A 17,568-nucleotide genomic window follows, 5' to 3' on the forward strand; every position below is an offset into this window, starting at 1 on the left:
AAAGCCAAAGCCAAAGCAAAGTGACGAAAAGATTAGTACAGGGGAGGAGGAGGAGGAGGAGGAGTACAAGGATTGTGACATGCGTGGCGGCAATTAGCGAGCACATGCAAACCAAACAGTCGACACATATAAAGTCCCTCTTCGACACGTCAAAAACACCCCACATGCTTCCTTCATCATATTCACATTCTTCCCCCATCCTAATCTTTTTTGTGTTGTCTCAATTCCCAAACCCTCTTTTCTTTTTATTTTATTTTTTCCATCGTCATTTTCTTTGACAAAAGTGATATTACAATCTACGAAAGATTCTAGAACACTTAATTTTTTTTTCTTTTTTATGCATGTGTTTTTTTGTGATTTTTAATTAATCCAATGCTAAAAAAAAAAATATTTTGTATAAAACGAAATTATGTGTAACAAAATTACTTACTATGATATGTTATAATTGGAAGTTTTGTTATAATACTCTATAAGATCTGAACTGTTGAGAATGAATTTTGTATTGAAAAAAAAAAAAATATATATATATATATATATATATATATGTGTGTGTGTTTATAAAAACTTTGGTTACTCTTCATATTTTTAATTAATTTTACCATAAAAGATTGTAAAAGTCCAATTATAAATCTAGCGGTTCAATACATTGGTGCATTCTATGCACCGGTATAATATAAAACTTTTACTAATTTACGGGAGACTAGTTCAAATTTAAATGCAGTGGAACAAATGCATTGTTACAACCAGCTGATCACATTCACCTATATGTCATTGTTGTTCTTAGGTCAAATTACTCGCAACTAGTGTGACGATACATCTTTCTTCTTTTTTTTTTGTTCAACGTTTTGACGATTGACGAACGTTTCAGCAGTCACTGATGTAGCCTAGAGGTTATCGTCACCAGTATTATGATCAGCAATGCCAAAGTGGCATTTATATTTAAGAAGCATTACGTTTACTTATGTTTTTTTTTTTAATAAAAGCGATATTTCTATTCTAAATTGTATGTCGTTGATACCAAGCCGGTCCTATGATATTAGCTATGCCTTGCTTGGTCCCTCGGCACGATAGAGATTCCGTAGCACATCATGAGCACTGGGTAAGGGGCGGTTGAACGACTCAAGTGAACCGCTTTTTCTTATTACAACCTAAGGAGAGAGAAGGTATGAATCCAAAATGCATTCAGTTGAAAAGAAATACTCTAACACCAAGGCAATCAATCACTTGCTACGACTAGTATGCTTTTGTTTTTGTTATCTCCTTTCTAATCTAACTGATATATATATAGATGCATTAGGTTAGGGTTAGTGTCGTTCCACTTCCATTCGAAAACTAAAGAGAGATCGAGTAGCAAAGCGCGGAGACAAAATTGTCTACTAGTATGCGTGCCTAGTTAATTAGTTTTGTAAGTCTTTATGTACTTATATTCTCTTAGTGTTTGTCTTGGCTTGAAAGCCCAAGGATTTTCCTAGTGGTGGATTTTGCCTCGTTAAATCCTACATCCTGTGTGCACATTTCATTTATCATTGTAATTGCATATGTGTAGGATAATTTGATATGTGTTGTGAATATGAAAATTAAACTGAAAATTGAATTGAATTTTTAAGTTGGAACCTATTCACCCATCTAGGTTAAACTAGTACCCATCCTAGAATTTTCATCCTTTTTTTTTCGTTTTCACTAAACATTATCCTTACAAATTTTGTCATTGTGTAACTGTTGACCCTAAAAACTACCAAGCCTACGTGGCGCGTAGGCCGAGTAATTAATAAGCGAACTACGTCCTTCAATTGTATGCAGGGCGTGCCAACTCGTCGGCCAAGCTCGGCCGAGGAGTAAAATGTGTTGATGTTGCATTGAGCGCGCTGCTGATTTCTTGATCTTGTGACTGCAGCCGAGGAAGGAACACTCGTCGACCTTCGGGTTCTAGAGTCTGAAGACAAGGCTGCTAGTTCTGCGAAGTTCAATATCAAATTCAACTTTCAATGTGCCCAATGTAATAACTTGTAACACCTCACTTCGCCGAGATGGCTAATGAGATGATCTCTGCTAATAAGAATTCGAAAATCCTTCTAGACCGAGACTTGGATAGATAACGAGTCGGCCTCGACGCAATGCTGTTTATCCAAACTGAAGGTGCTCCGGGAACGGCTGATTCTATGGCAACAGTGTTGTTTATCCAAACTGAAGATGTCACCGGTTGCCTTCACAGGACTGATGTACTTGTTTGACACGGCCAGATAATTTTGTAGTCCAATTGCAACTCTATTTCGCGGAACCAAAATTAATCCGCGTCAGAGACCAAGGCATATCTTTCAGATAGATGTTCGTGATTTTCCAAACCTCATAAAAGCCAATCCAAATAAAAGTCTTCTTATCATCACAGCCTAGCCTACCTAGGCTTGTCATCATTATCCAAGACCATTATTTTCTTTTTAATTAGCCCCTTATCTGTCTGAGTGTAGCCATGCATGCCACATGCTTTCTTCCAATTTACGCGTAATCCATGCAAATCTTATCACCCATTTACTGGAATATGCCGTTGCATGCGGCCTCCTTCATGATCTGATTAGTCACAGAACTTGATAATCATTCTGCCATACTCTGACTCATTTCATGACAGTCATGCTATCTTTCCACGAAATTGCAGCAGTATTAAACCACATTGACATTTTATCATCACGACTTTATCATCCAACTGTGTTTTTGATAATTCAATATATTATTAAGAGATAATTATTATGATAAAATTCATAATATTATTCCTTAATAATAATTAAAATTATCTTGACTCAGTCACCTAACGGTTTAGAACTTCGTTCACTCAACAACTTCGATTATTCGGACCGATTGTGTAATTTTGGGTCCAAACAGTAACATAACTGAGATGTTGGACCCAAATGCAGAAATGTTGTATTTGGGTAAAAACATTTATTTTTCCTTCTTTATTCGGTTAGAATCTCAAAATTCTGATTTAAGTTTTTGCCAAATTCATATTCAAATTTGTATTTTAATATATCACAAAAATTATATTAGTAATTAACACAAATATACTTTCTTTCCTTCTCCAATATAAGGCTTAGACTTAAGACTCAAATTCAAGTTTCAAAATTAAGGTTCGTGCATTGAAAAGAAAATAAGAAAATTCAAATTCATCACCATTTTTTACCTATATAAGAAAATGTGAGTTTTGTGTTAAGGTAACTTTACGCCATCTCCAAGTTCCAACTAAAGACTACAAGTCGTTTTTAACCAAAAAAATGTGCAAGATCCGTTTCTAACAAGAGAGTTACTGTAGACTAAAAGTGTTGTTTTCAATTTGTAAGTAGGGGACTCGACCGATGTAAAGTAGCAAATTTAATATCTTATTATGCAGAGTTTAAGGATGAGTGTGGACTCCTATTCAAAATTCTTCATGTTCGAATTACAAAATTATGTGCTTATGATCAGAATCAATCATATTATGAATCATTTTATAAAGATCATTCTGCAAAATATGAATTAAAACTAAAGTTGTTTAGTTAACCTACCATGAAAAATATATAAACGGTTCGTAATGCTTTTACTAATACTGTTAATTTGTTTTATACAATTTGATGATTAAACTTAGGTTTAATTTTTCGCAGAGACAATTTTTATAAAATATTTCATAATATGAACGAAAACTATAAACATAATTTTATAAATCGATAACTAATAATTTTTGAGTATGAATAATTGTTGTAACATTCTTCGTGGATTGTTGTCACAACCAGAAGATAAAGTACATGGAATGTTCTTTTCCCCTTTTCTTTAAAAAAATAAAGATAAAAAAGGAAAGTCAAATAAATAAAACGGATTCTGATATGGGAAAAAGATATTACCTTTTTCTTTCACCTTTTTATTTATAGCTTTAACTTAACAAGATTTGGCAAGTGGGCCTATCACAGTCATGAATCTTATTCTTGCATTACGGCGTTCGCGAAAGTTCAAACCATATCTAATCTAACAGATTTAATATTTGACCTAAAAAAAATTGAGCATAATAAATTTTACAAAAAACTAATGAAAATAATTTGAAAATTTTGAATTTTAACGATAAGAATAAAATAAAAAATAAAATAAATAGTATCATAATTGATATTTTAATGTAAAAATATAATTTTTTATTAAAATGAACAGTACCGAAAATTTTTCATTAAAGCTTTCTAAATTCTAATGTTATTATTTTTTTTGTGGTAGGGTCCAGAGGATCCTGAGACCCTTTCACAGCGGGAGAGACTTAACGGCTAAGCATTCATCACTCTATAAATACACAACCGGCCCACTGCAATCGGAAAACATACGAAAACAAATTACAACGTATTTTCCATTGTCCGAGGAACCCATTAAAATCACAAAAATGTTCAAGTTCTTCTTAGGCGGTGGCGGAAACCAGGAGAAAACAGATGATGTCGGTGGCGGCGGAGGCGACCCCATGGATCTGCAGGCCTTGCCGGAGGGATGCATAGCCACCGTTGTCTCGCTGACCACGCCTCGGGACGCGGGCACAATGTCGTCGGTTTCGAGGAGTTTCAGGTCGGCCGCCGAATCCGACGCCGTTTGGGACAAGTTCCTTCCTCCCGAGATCCACACTATCCTGTCCTCCTCGTCACCCTCACGGCCGCCGCTTGTGTCTCCCTCCTCCACTTCCAAAACCAAGAAGGAGTTTTTCCTCGCTCTGTGCGACAACCCTGTTCTCATCGAACAGGGCAAGTTGGTAATTTTACTACTTTTCTCCTTTGCTCCTTTTCTTTTGTGGGATTATTTGTTTATTTTAGTTGTGGATTAGTGTTCTGTTTCACTGATGTGATAGAGTCTTAGTTGATATGGATTTGTCGTGAAATTTCCGTACTGGAAAGTACAAAGTTTGGAAGTTTGGGAGAAATTTTTACAAGTGACGGGACACCATGACACGTGGTGTTCCCTCACACATTAGGATTTGACATCTTGAATATTTTTTAATTTTATATTTCAATAAATATAAAAAACTAAATCCTAATGTGTGAGGGAACACCACGTGTCATGGTGTTCCCGTCACTTGGAAAAATTTCTCGAAGTTTGGAGGCCGGCAAGATCATGGGTTTTGCTGTTGGCCAAGGAAGATCATAGGTTTTGTTGTTGGCCGAGGAGAGAGTGAGTAGGCGGTGGGACCAAATATTTTGTGTACATTTGGTGATGTGAATATTGATGAGATGTGACAAAAATGGAGGAAAAATGTTGACAAAATTGTGATGACATATGGGATGTCATGCCCATTTGTTTTGTACTTCGTAGTTTAAAAGTTGTCTAGCGATTTTAGCACTCGTTCTTTTTTTGTAACTACATAACAAACACCGGCGGATCCATATAGGGATCCAGGGGTCTCGGAACCCTTTGGAAGCTCAAAGAAACATTTGTGATCGACCTTCAAGACCTTCCAACAATTTGGGCAGATGCAGTGGAGAGGCTTATTGCCTCCATGGATGTGCAAGCAATAGTGCTTATAACAAAGAAAAAGAATAGGTTTTTAATTTTTGTTTTAAAAGACCTAGTCAAATCGACAACGTTTTTAAGTAGGTCGTTATAAAAAATGTAAAAACCAAAATTCTTTGTTTTCTCTATAGAGTCCGAGAACCCCGATCTTTTCTAGTATCTTCAAATTATATTTAAGAACACCCATACCCAATCATCGCGACCTTCCAACTTTAAACCCAAGTTACCCTATTCCCCACCACCATTTGCCCTTCCACCGCCTTTAGCTGCCTAATTTTACTTCTTCCAAATTCATATAAGTTTTTTAATCCTAGACTTTAGTCGTAACTCCCAGTTAATAATATATATGCTACATTAACAAATTTTATCTTTGTAGCGTTATGTTGTTGAGGAGAATTTGTTCGTTTTATTACCTTTAAGATTAATCTTGATTTATTTAATGAACCAAATTCAGTAGAAAATAGTGATACGGAACCAAATTAGTCAAATATTTTTTTTCTTTTTTTGAGCTTTTATGTTCGGACCCTCCGAGCTTGAAATCCTGGATCCACCACTAATAACAAATTGTGAATTATTCACTTTGAAGTACAGATGGTTGAGGGAATAGTGTTCAATTCTTTTTAGCATTAGAAGAAGTAAGATGAAACGGTTGAAAAACTGAGTTAGAAATTCGAATGCATTCTATTGTTTCCGGTTTTTTTGTTTGTTTTCCAAAAGCGTTTTCTATTTCTCACTGTTCTAAGATCCCGAGTTTTAATTGGAATGATAATGCAGAGCTTTTCGCTGGACAAATGGAGTGGGAAGAAATGCTACATGATTGCTGCAAGGGCCCTTTCGATTGTTTGGGCTGACACTCCTCACTACTGGAGATGGATTTCTGTCCCCGACTCGAGGTCTCTTAAAATTTTCTTCTTTTCTTTTAAAGAAATTGTTATCAGCATTTTGAAATAGTCATCCGTTCTGCATCCCATCCTCGTGATTGATGACTGTAGATAATTTTTGAAGTGCGATAACAATTCCATGCTTTTGTTACATAAACTCTCTGTTATTGTAAACAAACAGGTTTGAGGAGGTGGCAGAGCTTATTAGTGTGTGCTGGCTTGAAATCCGTGGCAAAATTGGGACACGGATGCTGTCCCCATCCACGTTTTACAAAGCTTTTCTTGTATTCAAGTCATCCGCGGGGGCTCATGGATTTGGGAACCAACCTGTGGAGGTCACAGTGGGTTTAATTGGGCAGGAGCCCACGAAACATGTGGTGTTTCTGGACGGGCAGAGAGGTCAAACCCAAGGTCAGGGCTACCACATTGCCGGGCCTTGGCGTATTGGCCTGTTCAACCGCAGACACATTCCCGGCCTCCAGTCGTTCCAGTCGTTCCAGCCAAGGGGGATCAACGAGGCCCAGTACCCGAAAGAGCGGAACGACGGGTGGCTGGAGATAGAGCTGGGGGAGTTCTTCTGTGAAGGGGGTGAAGGTGGGGAGTTGGAGATGACTTGCTTGGAGGTTAGGGGTGGACAGTGGAAGGGTGGCCTCATTTTTCAAGGGATTGAGGTCAGGCCTAAAAGGATGTAGAAATCAAGTGGCAGTAGGGTAATATTGTCCTTTTGAATTCAAAATATTATAAAATTGAGCTATGGTAATTCAGATTTAAAAAGGTGTTTGCCTTTTTATCTTTTTTTTTTTATTTTTTTTTTTTTTTTTTTGGCATTTGGAAAGCGTCGCAATTGAAACGTGTCAATGTCATAGTCAATTGCTAGCTTTGTTGTTGTCTTTGTGTTGGTACTATAGAAATATAAAGCTATCGGTTCCATAGAAAAGTGACTTGTGAAGAGTGAGTTTGGTTTTTATGTATAATCTTTAGTTTGGTGTAGGAAATTATTATTAACCACAAAGAAACTGATATACATGCAAAAGGTCAAAAAACAAAGAAACATAAACAAGCAAAAAAGGGGTCAATCAAACCAACCAACAACAGTCCAGTCAAGTAGTTAAGGCCCAAAAACAGGGAAACACACAACCGAGAAATTTGTTGTTGTCGCCTCTACTGGAACAATGCATTTCGATCTGCAACCAACCAACAAGAGCCCAGCCAAATAGTTAAAGCTCAAAGACAAAGAAACACACAACCAAGAAATCTGCTATTGTCGCCTCCACTAAAACAGTGCATTTCGATCTGCACAATCCACACTCATCACCTGACATTACTTGGAACGCTGAAAATAAGGATAACCGGCAATTGAAAGAAACGAGTCGGCTATCAAGAAAAAGAAGCCCATGGAAAATCATGAGCAAAAATGCCAAATCCAACAGACATCAAAAGGTGGTGGTGTTGGGAACACCTGAGACGGTTGAAGAACTAGAACTCTACGCACTATCTTGAGAGAAAGTATGACTGAAAAACGAAGCTCAGATGAGTGAGATCGAAGCTTAGATGAACAAGAGGAAGGGAGACTAGTAAGGTATGAAGAGGATGACATATCAAGATGTAGAGGAGGGGGAGTAAGCAGCAGAAAAGGGGAAAAGAATAGACAAGAAGAAGGGGAAATTGACAGCCGACCCCAGCCAAAGTTAGAGTTGGCACCACCGATAAAGTGAGGGTATTTTGTCCGATTAGTTTCTCTACTTGCTTTTTCAATTTAATGGAGAATGTTCAATCAATAACTAAAATGATTAACTATAGACAAATTTAGGAATTATTTTTATCGATTTTCAATGTCAGATGCTAAAATAAGGAGTTATGTTAATTTTAAAGACTATTTTAACTAAAAACCTAGACTTTAAAAGAAAAAAAATTGAAATTACATCTTTTCCACGACCTTTCATAGTGTATAGGGATTGGAGAGAAGATTTATTTTGAACACTAATGGGACCTGAGTTTTTTATTTCAAAGGTATTCAAGTTTATTGAAGTGAAAAATTTCTCTGTATTTAATTTAATTAATTAATTAATTTTTTATAAAAATGATGTTTGTGAATTTACGACTAAATTTTAGTTATAAATGATAAAAACTTGTCGTACAATTCAAAACGAAAAAAAAAAAAACAAAAAAAAAAAAAAAAAACAAAAAGAGGAAAGGTTTTGGTCTATCTCCTCTCGAATTGCCAGACTCCAGCTTAGAGAACGAAGAAGACCCAAAAGCGGAAAAAAGCACTTTCAGCAGAACGCAGCTTCTCGCTCTCACCCCCACCAGGTTCTCCATTTCTTCCTCCCTTTCCTTCTCTAGTTCGTCTATTTTAATCTCACATAATTTGATATTTATATTCCACCACATCCCACAAAAGAACCGCTCACTTCAAATTAGAAATTAAAGCACAAGTTGTTGACTTTAATCGTTTTGTGCAATGATTGTTGAAAAGGAGAAGAACCCACTTCGTAAAAAGTGCTTATATGAAAAGCCTTTTGGGGTATTGGGATTGATTAGTGTTTGGATCCGCCGCTCTGAGATTCCCAAATTGTCGTTTGGAAAAAAAGTTTGGGAATTTCTGGTTGTTGATTGTTGTTGTTGTAAAATTTCAAGTCCTGGGTTTGAGTTGGGAATAATTTTTGGGGCAGAATGCTCTATTTTGATTTAATGGCTTATGAGTAATTTAGTTTATAGTGTTGTAAGTAATCACCAGTTTGTCGGTGACTCAAATGGCCACATTGACTGTTCCGGTGACGTTTGCCTTTTGTGCAGTCGAGTCGGGTCTTAGGGTTCATCAAATTTAACCTACATTCTGTTGGATAAGACTGTTCTTAAGCCGTGCTTTTCGGTTTCTGTTTTTGCCTTCAGTCTGAGGATGATGGGATGAGAAATTGTGTGTAGCAGTGAGAAATGTGCGAGGTCTTACAGCTACTAGGTAGTTTAACCGTGTTATCCGTAGATTATGTGGCAAATGAAAATTGAGTCTGCTATTGGAGCAAGAGTGATACGGAGTTTTAGTACAGTTAATTGCATAAAAATGGTGTACCCCTCATTTGAATGGCTTGTTGCATGTGGCTCGAACACAAGTAATCTTAATACCGGTGGATCCAAAGTTTCAAAATTGGGCCGATAAGTGAATTTTTCCGTGTCTTCAAAATTTGTTCAATAGTTGATACCATTTATTAATAAAATTGGTCATGGTATTTTTTTGTTTTTTTTGTTTCATAGGCGTGGTAATAATGTTTCTATCCTTGTAAAAGATGTAATTCATCAACACCACAGGGTCAAAGGATATACCTTGAAATGCTCTTATCCTGTATCACAACCGCCCTTCACTTATGGTTATTGATTAGTTAGGACAGGTATGATTCTTCCCATTTGGGTCTCCTGTTGATCAGTTATGTGCACAGACATGCACGCATGCACACACAGAAAAATGCTGCTTCCTTGTTCTTGTGTTCCTATGCTGTATCCATATATAACAGGAGGTCTCATGTAGTGCAGTGTTTACGATACACCCTTTCAGAAGAATCATCAATCTGTGTCGGGATGAGGGGAACTGTTAGAATCATGTGACACTTCTGCTACTGTCGTGGATACATGGAAGATCAATCTTTAGCTGTGCAGAACAATTCTCATGCTTTGACAGAATATGCTTTAGACTTGGCTATTGGGCAAGAATTTCCTGATGTTGAAACATGCAGAAGAAGATTGAAGAACATTGCTCTAGTACAACATTTTGATCTTCGTATAGTGAAATCAGATCGCAGCCGGTTTATAGCCAAGTGCTCCAAAGAAGGTTGCCCATGGCGTGTCCATGTGGCAAAATGTCCCGGAGGTCCAACCTTTACAGTAAGAACCCTGCATGGTGAGCATACCTGTGAAGGAGTTCTCAACCTTCATCATCAGCAAGCATCAGTAGGTTGGGTTGCTAGGTCTGTAGAATCACGGGTTCGGGATAATCCACGGTATAAACCAAAAGAGATCCTGCAAGATATCCGGGATCAGCATGGAGTTGCTGTTTCTTACATGCAAGCTTGGCGTGGCAAGGAGCGTAGCATGGCAGCACTTCATGGAACTTTTGAAGAAGGGTATCAGCTTCTTCCTGGATACTGTGAGCAAATAAAGAAAACCAACCCTGGAAGCATCGCTTCAGTTTTTACCACTGGACAAGAAAATTGCTTCCACCGTCTCTTCATTTCTTACCGTGCATCAATTTATGGGTTTATACATGCTTGTAGGCCACTTTTGGAAATTGATAGATCGCACCTCAAAGGCAAATACTTGGGTTCCTTACTTTGTGCTGCAGCTGTTGATGCTGATGATACATTATTTCCACTGGCAATAGCTATTGTTGATGTGGAAAGCGATGAAAATTGGATGTGGTTTATGTCAGAATTGCGAAAGCTTCTGGGAGTAAACACTGACAACATGCCTAGACTAACAATACTCTCTGAAAGACAAAGGGGTGTTGTAGAGGCGGTGGAAACCCATTTTCCTAGTGCCTTCCATGGTTTTTGTCTGCGTCATGTTAGTGAAAATTTTCGTGATACGTTTAAGAATGCGAAGTTGGTGAATATCTTCTGGAATGCTGTTTATGCTCTCACTGCAGTTGAATTTGACAGCAAGATTGCAGAGATGACAGAGATCTCACAAGACGTGATTGCATGGTTTCAACACTTCCCTCCCCAACTTTGGGCTGTAGCATATTTTGAAGGAGTGCGATATGGCCATTTTACTCTCGGTGTTACGGAGTTGTTGTATAATTGGACTCTTGAATGCCATGAGCTCCCTATTGTGCAAATGATGGAGCATATTCGTGATCAGTTATCATCGTGGTATAATGACCGCCGGGATACGGGAATGAGATGGACGTCAATTTTAGTACCATCTGCTGAGAAGCGGATTCTAGAGGCAATGGCTGATGCTCGCTGCTATCAAGTACTTCGTGCAAATGAAGTTGAATTTGAGATTGTGTCTACGGAGCGGACAAATATTGTGGATATACAAACTCGTGTTTGCTCTTGTCGCCGTTGGCATATATATGGTCTACCTTGTGCACATGCTGCTGCTGCACTTATGTCTTGTGGACACAATGTCCATTTGTTTGCTGAGCCTTGCTTTACAGTAGCAAGTTACCGAGAGACCTATTCGCAGATGATTCATCCCATTCCGGATAAGAGCTTGTGGAAGGAGCCAGGCGACGGAACAGAGGGTGGAAGCACCAATGTTGATATCATGATACGCCCACCCAAGACCCGACGGCCACCTGGAAGACCCAAGAAGAAGGTCCTTCGTGTAGAAAACTTCAAGAGGCCGAAGAGGGTGGTTCAATGCGGTCGCTGTCATATGTTAGGGCATTCTCAAAAGAAATGTACCCTTCCGCATTGACCTGAATTAGACTGTTTAAAATCATTCGTACCCCTAGATTTCGGTTCCTTTTTTCCCTTTCACTTGTTCAAAAACGCAGTAGAATCGGTTGTGTGGAAGTAATGTTAATGTATGTTTTAATTTAACTACTTCAATTGCGAAATAAGGATTCGTTTTCGTTTTCTTTTGCACATTCAATCTATTTATCCTCTTAGATCGTATCATAATTGTCCGGGGATACACATCTCTCAGTTCTATCGGCATAAACTTCCGGTGATTGCTAAACGCTGCAGCTTCATTGCGTCGTCGTTCTGTTTAACTGTGTTCGCTCATACAGACTCTGCAATTAACAACTCTGTTTCATTTGAAAGTTAATGGAGATGATGTGAACAAACAGCTATCATCGAAAAATAGCGTACAAATGCAAGCTTAAAACCATCGTATTCAGCTGAAATGCAGTCCGAATTCACACGACTGTTACAGAAAACAGGCGTAGCTGCATCGATAATCGAAAGATGATTAAATCTCAATTTAGTAAAGAGTTGAATGCTAAGCTTCAATTTGAAAAGTGATTATACGATGTGTGTGTAAGCTTCTCAGCCTCGACTTTAGCTGAACATATTCGGTAGGGGCCTCACTGCCATAAATGCATCCACCATCTGCAGAATATGCAAAAACATTTCCGTAAGTCCTGAGCATATAGTTCAAAATGTTTACTTTCAGGGATCAAGCACCACGCTTTCATCGCCAACGAATAACTTACAGAACAGCCAATTGTCTAAAAATGCTAGAAGCTTACCTCATCAGTCACAGCAGCCCTAGCCCTACGATGTCTTTCTACCATTTCGGTTAAAACTTCAACAAGAAGTTGCTTCACTTCACCTGTTAGCATGCGTCCGGAACCATACTCCTAATAGCAATCCCCAGTGAATTAGCAAAAAGAATATGTTGACAAAGAAAACAAATAAGTTCACTAGGGCGATCAGTCTCACCTTCCGTATCTCTTCGAGTTTATCATCGTCGTCTAGGAAAAAGCTTAGATATTTGAATGGAATATCTACCTGAATAATTTCCAGAAGATAAATTAATTCCTCAATAAGTTACAAGGCACAAACCAAGTACTAACAAAGAAATCTCATAACATATGAAATCAAATCGGCATGTAAATTTGCCTTCTTGCTCGGACAATCTAATGAGGAAATAAGGCAGCACATCCAGCAACAAATTACACTGTCATGCCAATCGGGGAGGGCCCATTTCTATTACTAACATGCGAGAGAATCCAAATACCTCGAGATTTGCTCCAAGCTCTCTATGTTTCTCTACTGAATCTTGTCCCCCAGAAAATGCATACCTGTTTATCTGCATATACACAGAAGTTCTTTGTTTTAGGTTAATTTTGAAGAGTTTTGGACCGTTTGGATTGTGATTTCAGTTAGAAGATTGGCACTGTGAGACTACGGCCACGTAAATGCAAACCTTGTTCTTAATTTCCTTTGCAGCATCAGTTACATATATGGCCGAATTTGGATCACTAGCCGACATTTTTCCTGTCTCTCCCTGCAAGTATCCACATTCCAGAAAAGGTATCAGAAATCACAACATAGGCTACTAACAGTAGAAAATAAGTTTTCTTTGCCAAAATCATAAAAGTACCTGCAGGGCAGGGAAGAAAGAAGACTCAATCAATGCAGGCTTGTGATATCCAATTCGTGGAGCAACATCTCGTGTCATTCTAAAATAAGGATCCTTGACAAATCACAAACAAATAAATCATGGTATTAGAAAATAAACAAAAGAAAGAAAACAACGTTAAATCAAATGCACTAGCACACAAAGTTACTAAAACTATTTTATACTCTGAAAAGGTGCTGCATTTATAGGTAAGGTGGATCCGTAAACATTTAGCCAAGGGGAAAAACACGTATATCATAGCTGAGAATTATCCATATCATGCATACCTGGTCAATTGCACAAGGTATTAAGCAACGAAGATTGTCTTGGCCAGAGAAGAGATGAGGAAATGAACTTGGAAATGAGGGAACTGCCTGCATTAAAACACGACCATATTGGATCTCCTTAATATGTATCACAGCACATGTCGCATCCATGTGTCATCTTACATAGTCACATAATCGATACAGAACATCAAACTGAAGGTTTCAGAAAAGTCAATATTCTTGGTGGAGGCTTGACTTGGACTAAGCAATGCTTTGTTTTCTTTATATGACGGAAAATATGAAAGATGTTCACTGGTGAAAGAATTGTACAGTTGACTGGAGCAAGTCAACAATAAGAGCTCATAGGAAAGAATAAGCACTTATGAGCTAAATCGAACTTACAGGAGTTGAGGTTTCAGTGAAGATATAAAAGGAAAACAGATATATGCTTCAGTCATTTTGTGGAGCTAGTCAGCAACAACTAGCTAAAATTTCATAATTCTTCATGTGATAAGCAGCGTAGCCAAGGAAAATACCTGTACAGGTGGAAAACTAACTTTTCCTATGTGATCTTCTCCAGTGAAACCAAATATACCAACAACCTGGATATTAAATCCGAAACTCATAAAATTATTACAAAAACTCAAACAAAGAGGTAGACAAAGAAAATATTTCGCCATGGGGGGAAAAGATTGTTAATCACCTTATTATATGTGACACACTTTCCAACCTTCACCATGTTCTTGTAGAAGGCACTGCACAGGAAATTAGACATAAGATCAGCAAGCAAGTGATACAACACGTGCACACACACACAAACACACGCACCCACACATAACGTATTCATGATAGAATCAAGCCCTGTTAGGTTTGAAACTAAAATGCTTCCTAATTATTATCGTAGCTTGTCAAGCAGTTTGCGGCCAACTAAATCATCAAGGGCATCTAATTCCGGTTCAAGAAAAATGGGACCTCATGTGAGTGTCAATCAATTTCAACCCAAAAAAAGGGATTTGATAAGATTATAAAATCTCAAACCCCTCTGACATGGGCAGAGAAGCAAATAGCTTAGTAATCCACTAAATCCGTTGATCAAATTCAAAACTGAAGCATAAACTCACATACATAACAAGTATCAACACGAATTAATATGAACTTCAAAATGGAGTTAAGCCTATATATCTGATACTTACCCACCAACGAAATCAAAATCGGAGAAGATGAAGGTTTTTGATATGTCAAAACCACAAGCAATAATGTCTTTAGCATTCTCCCTGGCAAGTCTCTGGCTCTCTTCCACAGTCAGATTTTTCCACATGCACTTCTCATCATCGGTAAGTTGTACAACGAGAGGAACCTTGAAGACATCTTGCAAATATCTGCACAAAGCATTCAATTCATAAACCCTTAAAAAGTTTACTTCATATCAACACGCGACCAATCGCCAAATCCAACATAATGCACACAGATACTGAAGATCACGCTCACGAAAACCGAAAAGATAAAAAGTTTCATAAAAGACCAACATCAGATAATCAGATAGCAATGCAGGGGGAGCTTACTTAGTGAACATGAAGGGGATAAGATGCCCCAAATGCAAAGCCTCGGAGGAAGGTCCTCTTCCTGTGTACAAATAGAACTTGTCTCCCCTCTCGTAGGCATCCAGAATCTCATTCAAGTCCCTGCATTACACATAAATTCGAAATTCGATCCCCAATTCATTTTTTTGCAAAATTTTCAGAAAAAAAAATGTAAACTTTAGAGAGAGAGAGAAAGGGACCTGTGGGCAAAGAAGACGCCACGGCGGAGGAAGACGTGGGGAGGACGTCCGGTGAGGCGGTGGATGCGATCCACGAGCTGCTGGTCGATTCTCTGGCAGCCGAACTGGTCGATGAGCTTGTCGTAGTCGATTTTCCCGCCACCTTTGGCCGACACCGTCCATGGATTCACTACCTGCTCCTCCTCTTGCTGCTGTTCTGGTTCTGCCTCTTCCACTCTCTCCTCCATCGTCACTCTCTCTCTCTCTCTCTCCCCGTCGTTCGCTCACTATCTCTGTAAAAATCGGCGGCGTCTTCTTCTTCTTCCTTTCTTTTTCTTCGGAGGGTATTTTGGTGTTTTCACGGATTTTATCACCACGTTCTGTAGGCTTATTTGTTTATGCGCCCCGTATTATTACGAAAATTACTTGGGTTGTTTGGTATTTTACTTGAAAATTTTTATAATTTTTTAAAAAAATTTTTAATAATTTTTTTTGAAAATAATTTTCTTTAAAACTCAAAAATTTGTTTGGTATGCGATTTAAAAATTTTAAATTTTACAATTAAACTAGACAAAAAGATCTAAAAAGAGAGGGTTGAGAGAGAAAGAGGAGAGAGGAGGAAAGAAGTGAGAGGATCGGATGAGATTAGGGCTGGAAAAAAATCCCAAAAATCCCAAACCAAACCGAAAAAATCCCGATCCCAAACCAAAAAAATCCCAAACCAAAATTCCCGAAAATTTCGGTATGTCATCCCGAACCAAACCGAAATTTTCGGTATGGGATTCGGGATTACATCTCCATTTTTTCGGTATTCCCATACCGAATAGAAATAAATATTATATATATATATTATTTTTTAATTATAAGAGAATTATTTTTTAATTAATGGTATTGGTAGCCACTAGTGTGATTAATCTTTGTCTCAACTAAATAACTAATGTTTGTTTGTTCAATTTGTTTGTTTCTATATTCCAGTTGTCTCAACTAATGTGATTAATCTTTGGATATTAGTTTCCTGCATACCTAGCCACTAGTGTGATTAATCTTTGGATATTAGTTTCCTGCATACCTTTGGATATTAGTTTCCTGCATACCTAGCCACTAGTGTGATTAATATGTGGATATTAGTTTCCTGTATACCTAGGCAAATCAAGGAAACAAAGGAGCAAAGACCATTATGCATGCATGAACATATCAGTATACATATATTGTATATATATACACGGACAAGGTGGGTACAGGGCATGCAATTAGTTGAGCTCAAATTTTTTTCTTTTGTTTTCGAGTACACAATATAGTTGTTCTTTCAGACATGGGCGCCGCCAAAATTTTCATTTAATTACAACTATGTGGAGGAGGAATCAAAGTTGGAATGTGGGGTGAGATGGCATTAGCCCAAAAACTTTGTGCACAAATGGGTAGTGGGTAGATTGAAACTTAATTTTAGCCCAAAAACATAATATGTCAAATTTTAGCCCAAAAACATAATATGTCAAATTTTAGTCCAAAAGCCCAAAAACATTTCGGGATTCCCGATTTGTCCCGAAATCCCGAAATTATTTCGGGATTCCCGAAAATTGGGATTCCCGAAAATTTGGTTTGGGATTGGTATTGAATTTGGGATTCCCAAAAATTTCGGTTTGGGAATCGGGACAAGGGTTTCGGTATGGGATCCCATACGGAACCACCCCTAGATGAGATAGAGAGGAAAAGGAAGAGGAGTGATAGAAAAAAACCGAGAAAATAATGAGAGCGGATTGAAGGAGAGACGAAAAAGGTAAAAAAAAAAAAAGGAGAAGGATAGAGAGAAAGAAGAAAAGAGAGAGATAGCTTTGGAGTGAGAGAAAAAAAAAAGAGTTAAGTTTAAAAACTCATTTTTTGTGTTTTTAGAGAATATACTATATTTTTGAGTTAGTCTTGAGTTCAGTTTTTAAAAATATTCATACCAAACAAGTTTTTAAGGCCTAAAACTTAAAAATTGTTGTTGAGTTAAAAAAATTGGATTCAGTAGAATACCAAATAGGCTCACTTTCCTTTCTCTAAAATTTCAATTGTGCGCCTTGGCCCCAAGTACTTTCATTTTGTGCCCTATCTCATTCCC

At 37.7% G+C, this 17,568-nt stretch overlaps 3 protein-coding genes across 8 annotated transcripts; 2 read left to right on the forward strand and 1 right to left on the reverse strand.

The window, feature by feature from the left end:
* The first annotated feature begins 4,339 nt into the window (after positions 1-4,339).
* On the forward strand, positions 4,340-7,322 carry LOC137723615 (putative F-box protein PP2-B12). The gene is made up of 3 exons (XM_068462814.1): positions 4,340-4,738; positions 6,268-6,386; positions 6,556-7,322. Exons 1-3 carry the CDS (start codon positions 4,382-4,384, stop codon positions 7,064-7,066), a joined length of 987 nt encoding a protein of 328 aa, XP_068318915.1. The 5' UTR covers positions 4,340-4,381; the 3' UTR covers positions 7,067-7,322.
* Positions 7,323-8,539: 1,217 nt separating this feature from the next.
* LOC137722409 (uncharacterized) lies at positions 8,540-11,956 on the forward strand. 6 transcript variants are annotated; one of them, XM_068461399.1, is made up of 3 exons: positions 8,540-8,684; positions 9,627-9,760; positions 9,903-11,956. In XM_068461399.1, exon 3 carries the CDS (start codon positions 9,999-10,001, stop codon positions 11,787-11,789), a length of 1,791 nt encoding a protein of 596 aa, XP_068317500.1. In that variant the 5' UTR covers positions 8,540-8,684; positions 9,627-9,760; positions 9,903-9,998; the 3' UTR covers positions 11,790-11,956. The 6 variants fall into 6 exon arrangements, with proteins under 6 accessions (XP_068317500.1, XP_068317501.1, XP_068317502.1 ...); XM_068461401.1 differs by having other exon boundaries at positions 8,541-8,684; positions 9,659-9,760; XM_068461402.1 differs by having other exon boundaries at positions 8,549-8,684; positions 9,681-9,760.
* Positions 11,957-12,107: 151 nt separating this feature from the next.
* On the reverse strand, positions 12,108-15,830 carry LOC137722410 (tryptophan--tRNA ligase, cytoplasmic-like). The gene is made up of 12 exons (XM_068461405.1): positions 15,489-15,830; positions 15,271-15,390; positions 14,902-15,087; positions 14,412-14,463; positions 14,245-14,310; positions 13,730-13,816; positions 13,425-13,517; positions 13,248-13,328; positions 13,059-13,130; positions 12,761-12,829; positions 12,568-12,678; positions 12,108-12,427 (listed from the first exon to the last, which is right to left on the reverse strand). Exons 1-12 carry the CDS (start codon positions 15,713-15,715, stop codon positions 12,377-12,379), a joined length of 1,215 nt encoding a protein of 404 aa, XP_068317506.1. The 5' UTR covers positions 15,716-15,830; the 3' UTR covers positions 12,108-12,376.
* Positions 15,831-17,568: the final 1,738 nt, after the last annotated feature.

Source organism: Pyrus communis, chromosome 17 (genome assembly GCF_963583255.1).
Source record: "Pyrus communis chromosome 17, drPyrComm1.1, whole genome shotgun sequence".
Taxonomy (NCBI): Eukaryota; Viridiplantae; Streptophyta; class Magnoliopsida; order Rosales; family Rosaceae; genus Pyrus; species Pyrus communis.

Bases quoted from the DNA above. Each gene is read 5' to 3' on its own strand.
- LOC137722409 (XM_068461399.1), top strand. From the start codon at position 9,999: ATGGAAGATCAATCTTTAGCTGTGCAGAACAATTCTCATGCTTTGACA.
- LOC137722410 (XM_068461405.1), bottom strand. From the start codon at position 15,715: ATGGAGGAGAGAGTGGAAGAGGCAGAACCAGAACAGCAGCAAGAGGAG. The intron at 15,088-15,270 runs GTAAGCTCCCCC...TGCTTTGTGCAG, and splicing joins ATCCCCTTCATGTTCACTAA to ATATTTGCAAGATGTCTTCA. The intron at 13,329-13,424 runs GTACTTTTATGA...GGATACTTGCAG, and splicing joins CTTTCTTCCCTGCCCTGCAG to GGAGAGACAGGAAAAATGTC.
- LOC137723615 (XM_068462814.1), top strand. From the start codon at position 4,382: ATGTTCAAGTTCTTCTTAGGCGGTGGCGGAAACCAGGAGAAAACAGAT. The intron at 4,739-6,267 runs GTAATTTTACTA...ATGATAATGCAG, and splicing joins TCATCGAACAGGGCAAGTTG to AGCTTTTCGCTGGACAAATG. The intron at 6,387-6,555 runs GTCTCTTAAAAT...GTAAACAAACAG, and splicing joins ATTTCTGTCCCCGACTCGAG to GTTTGAGGAGGTGGCAGAGC.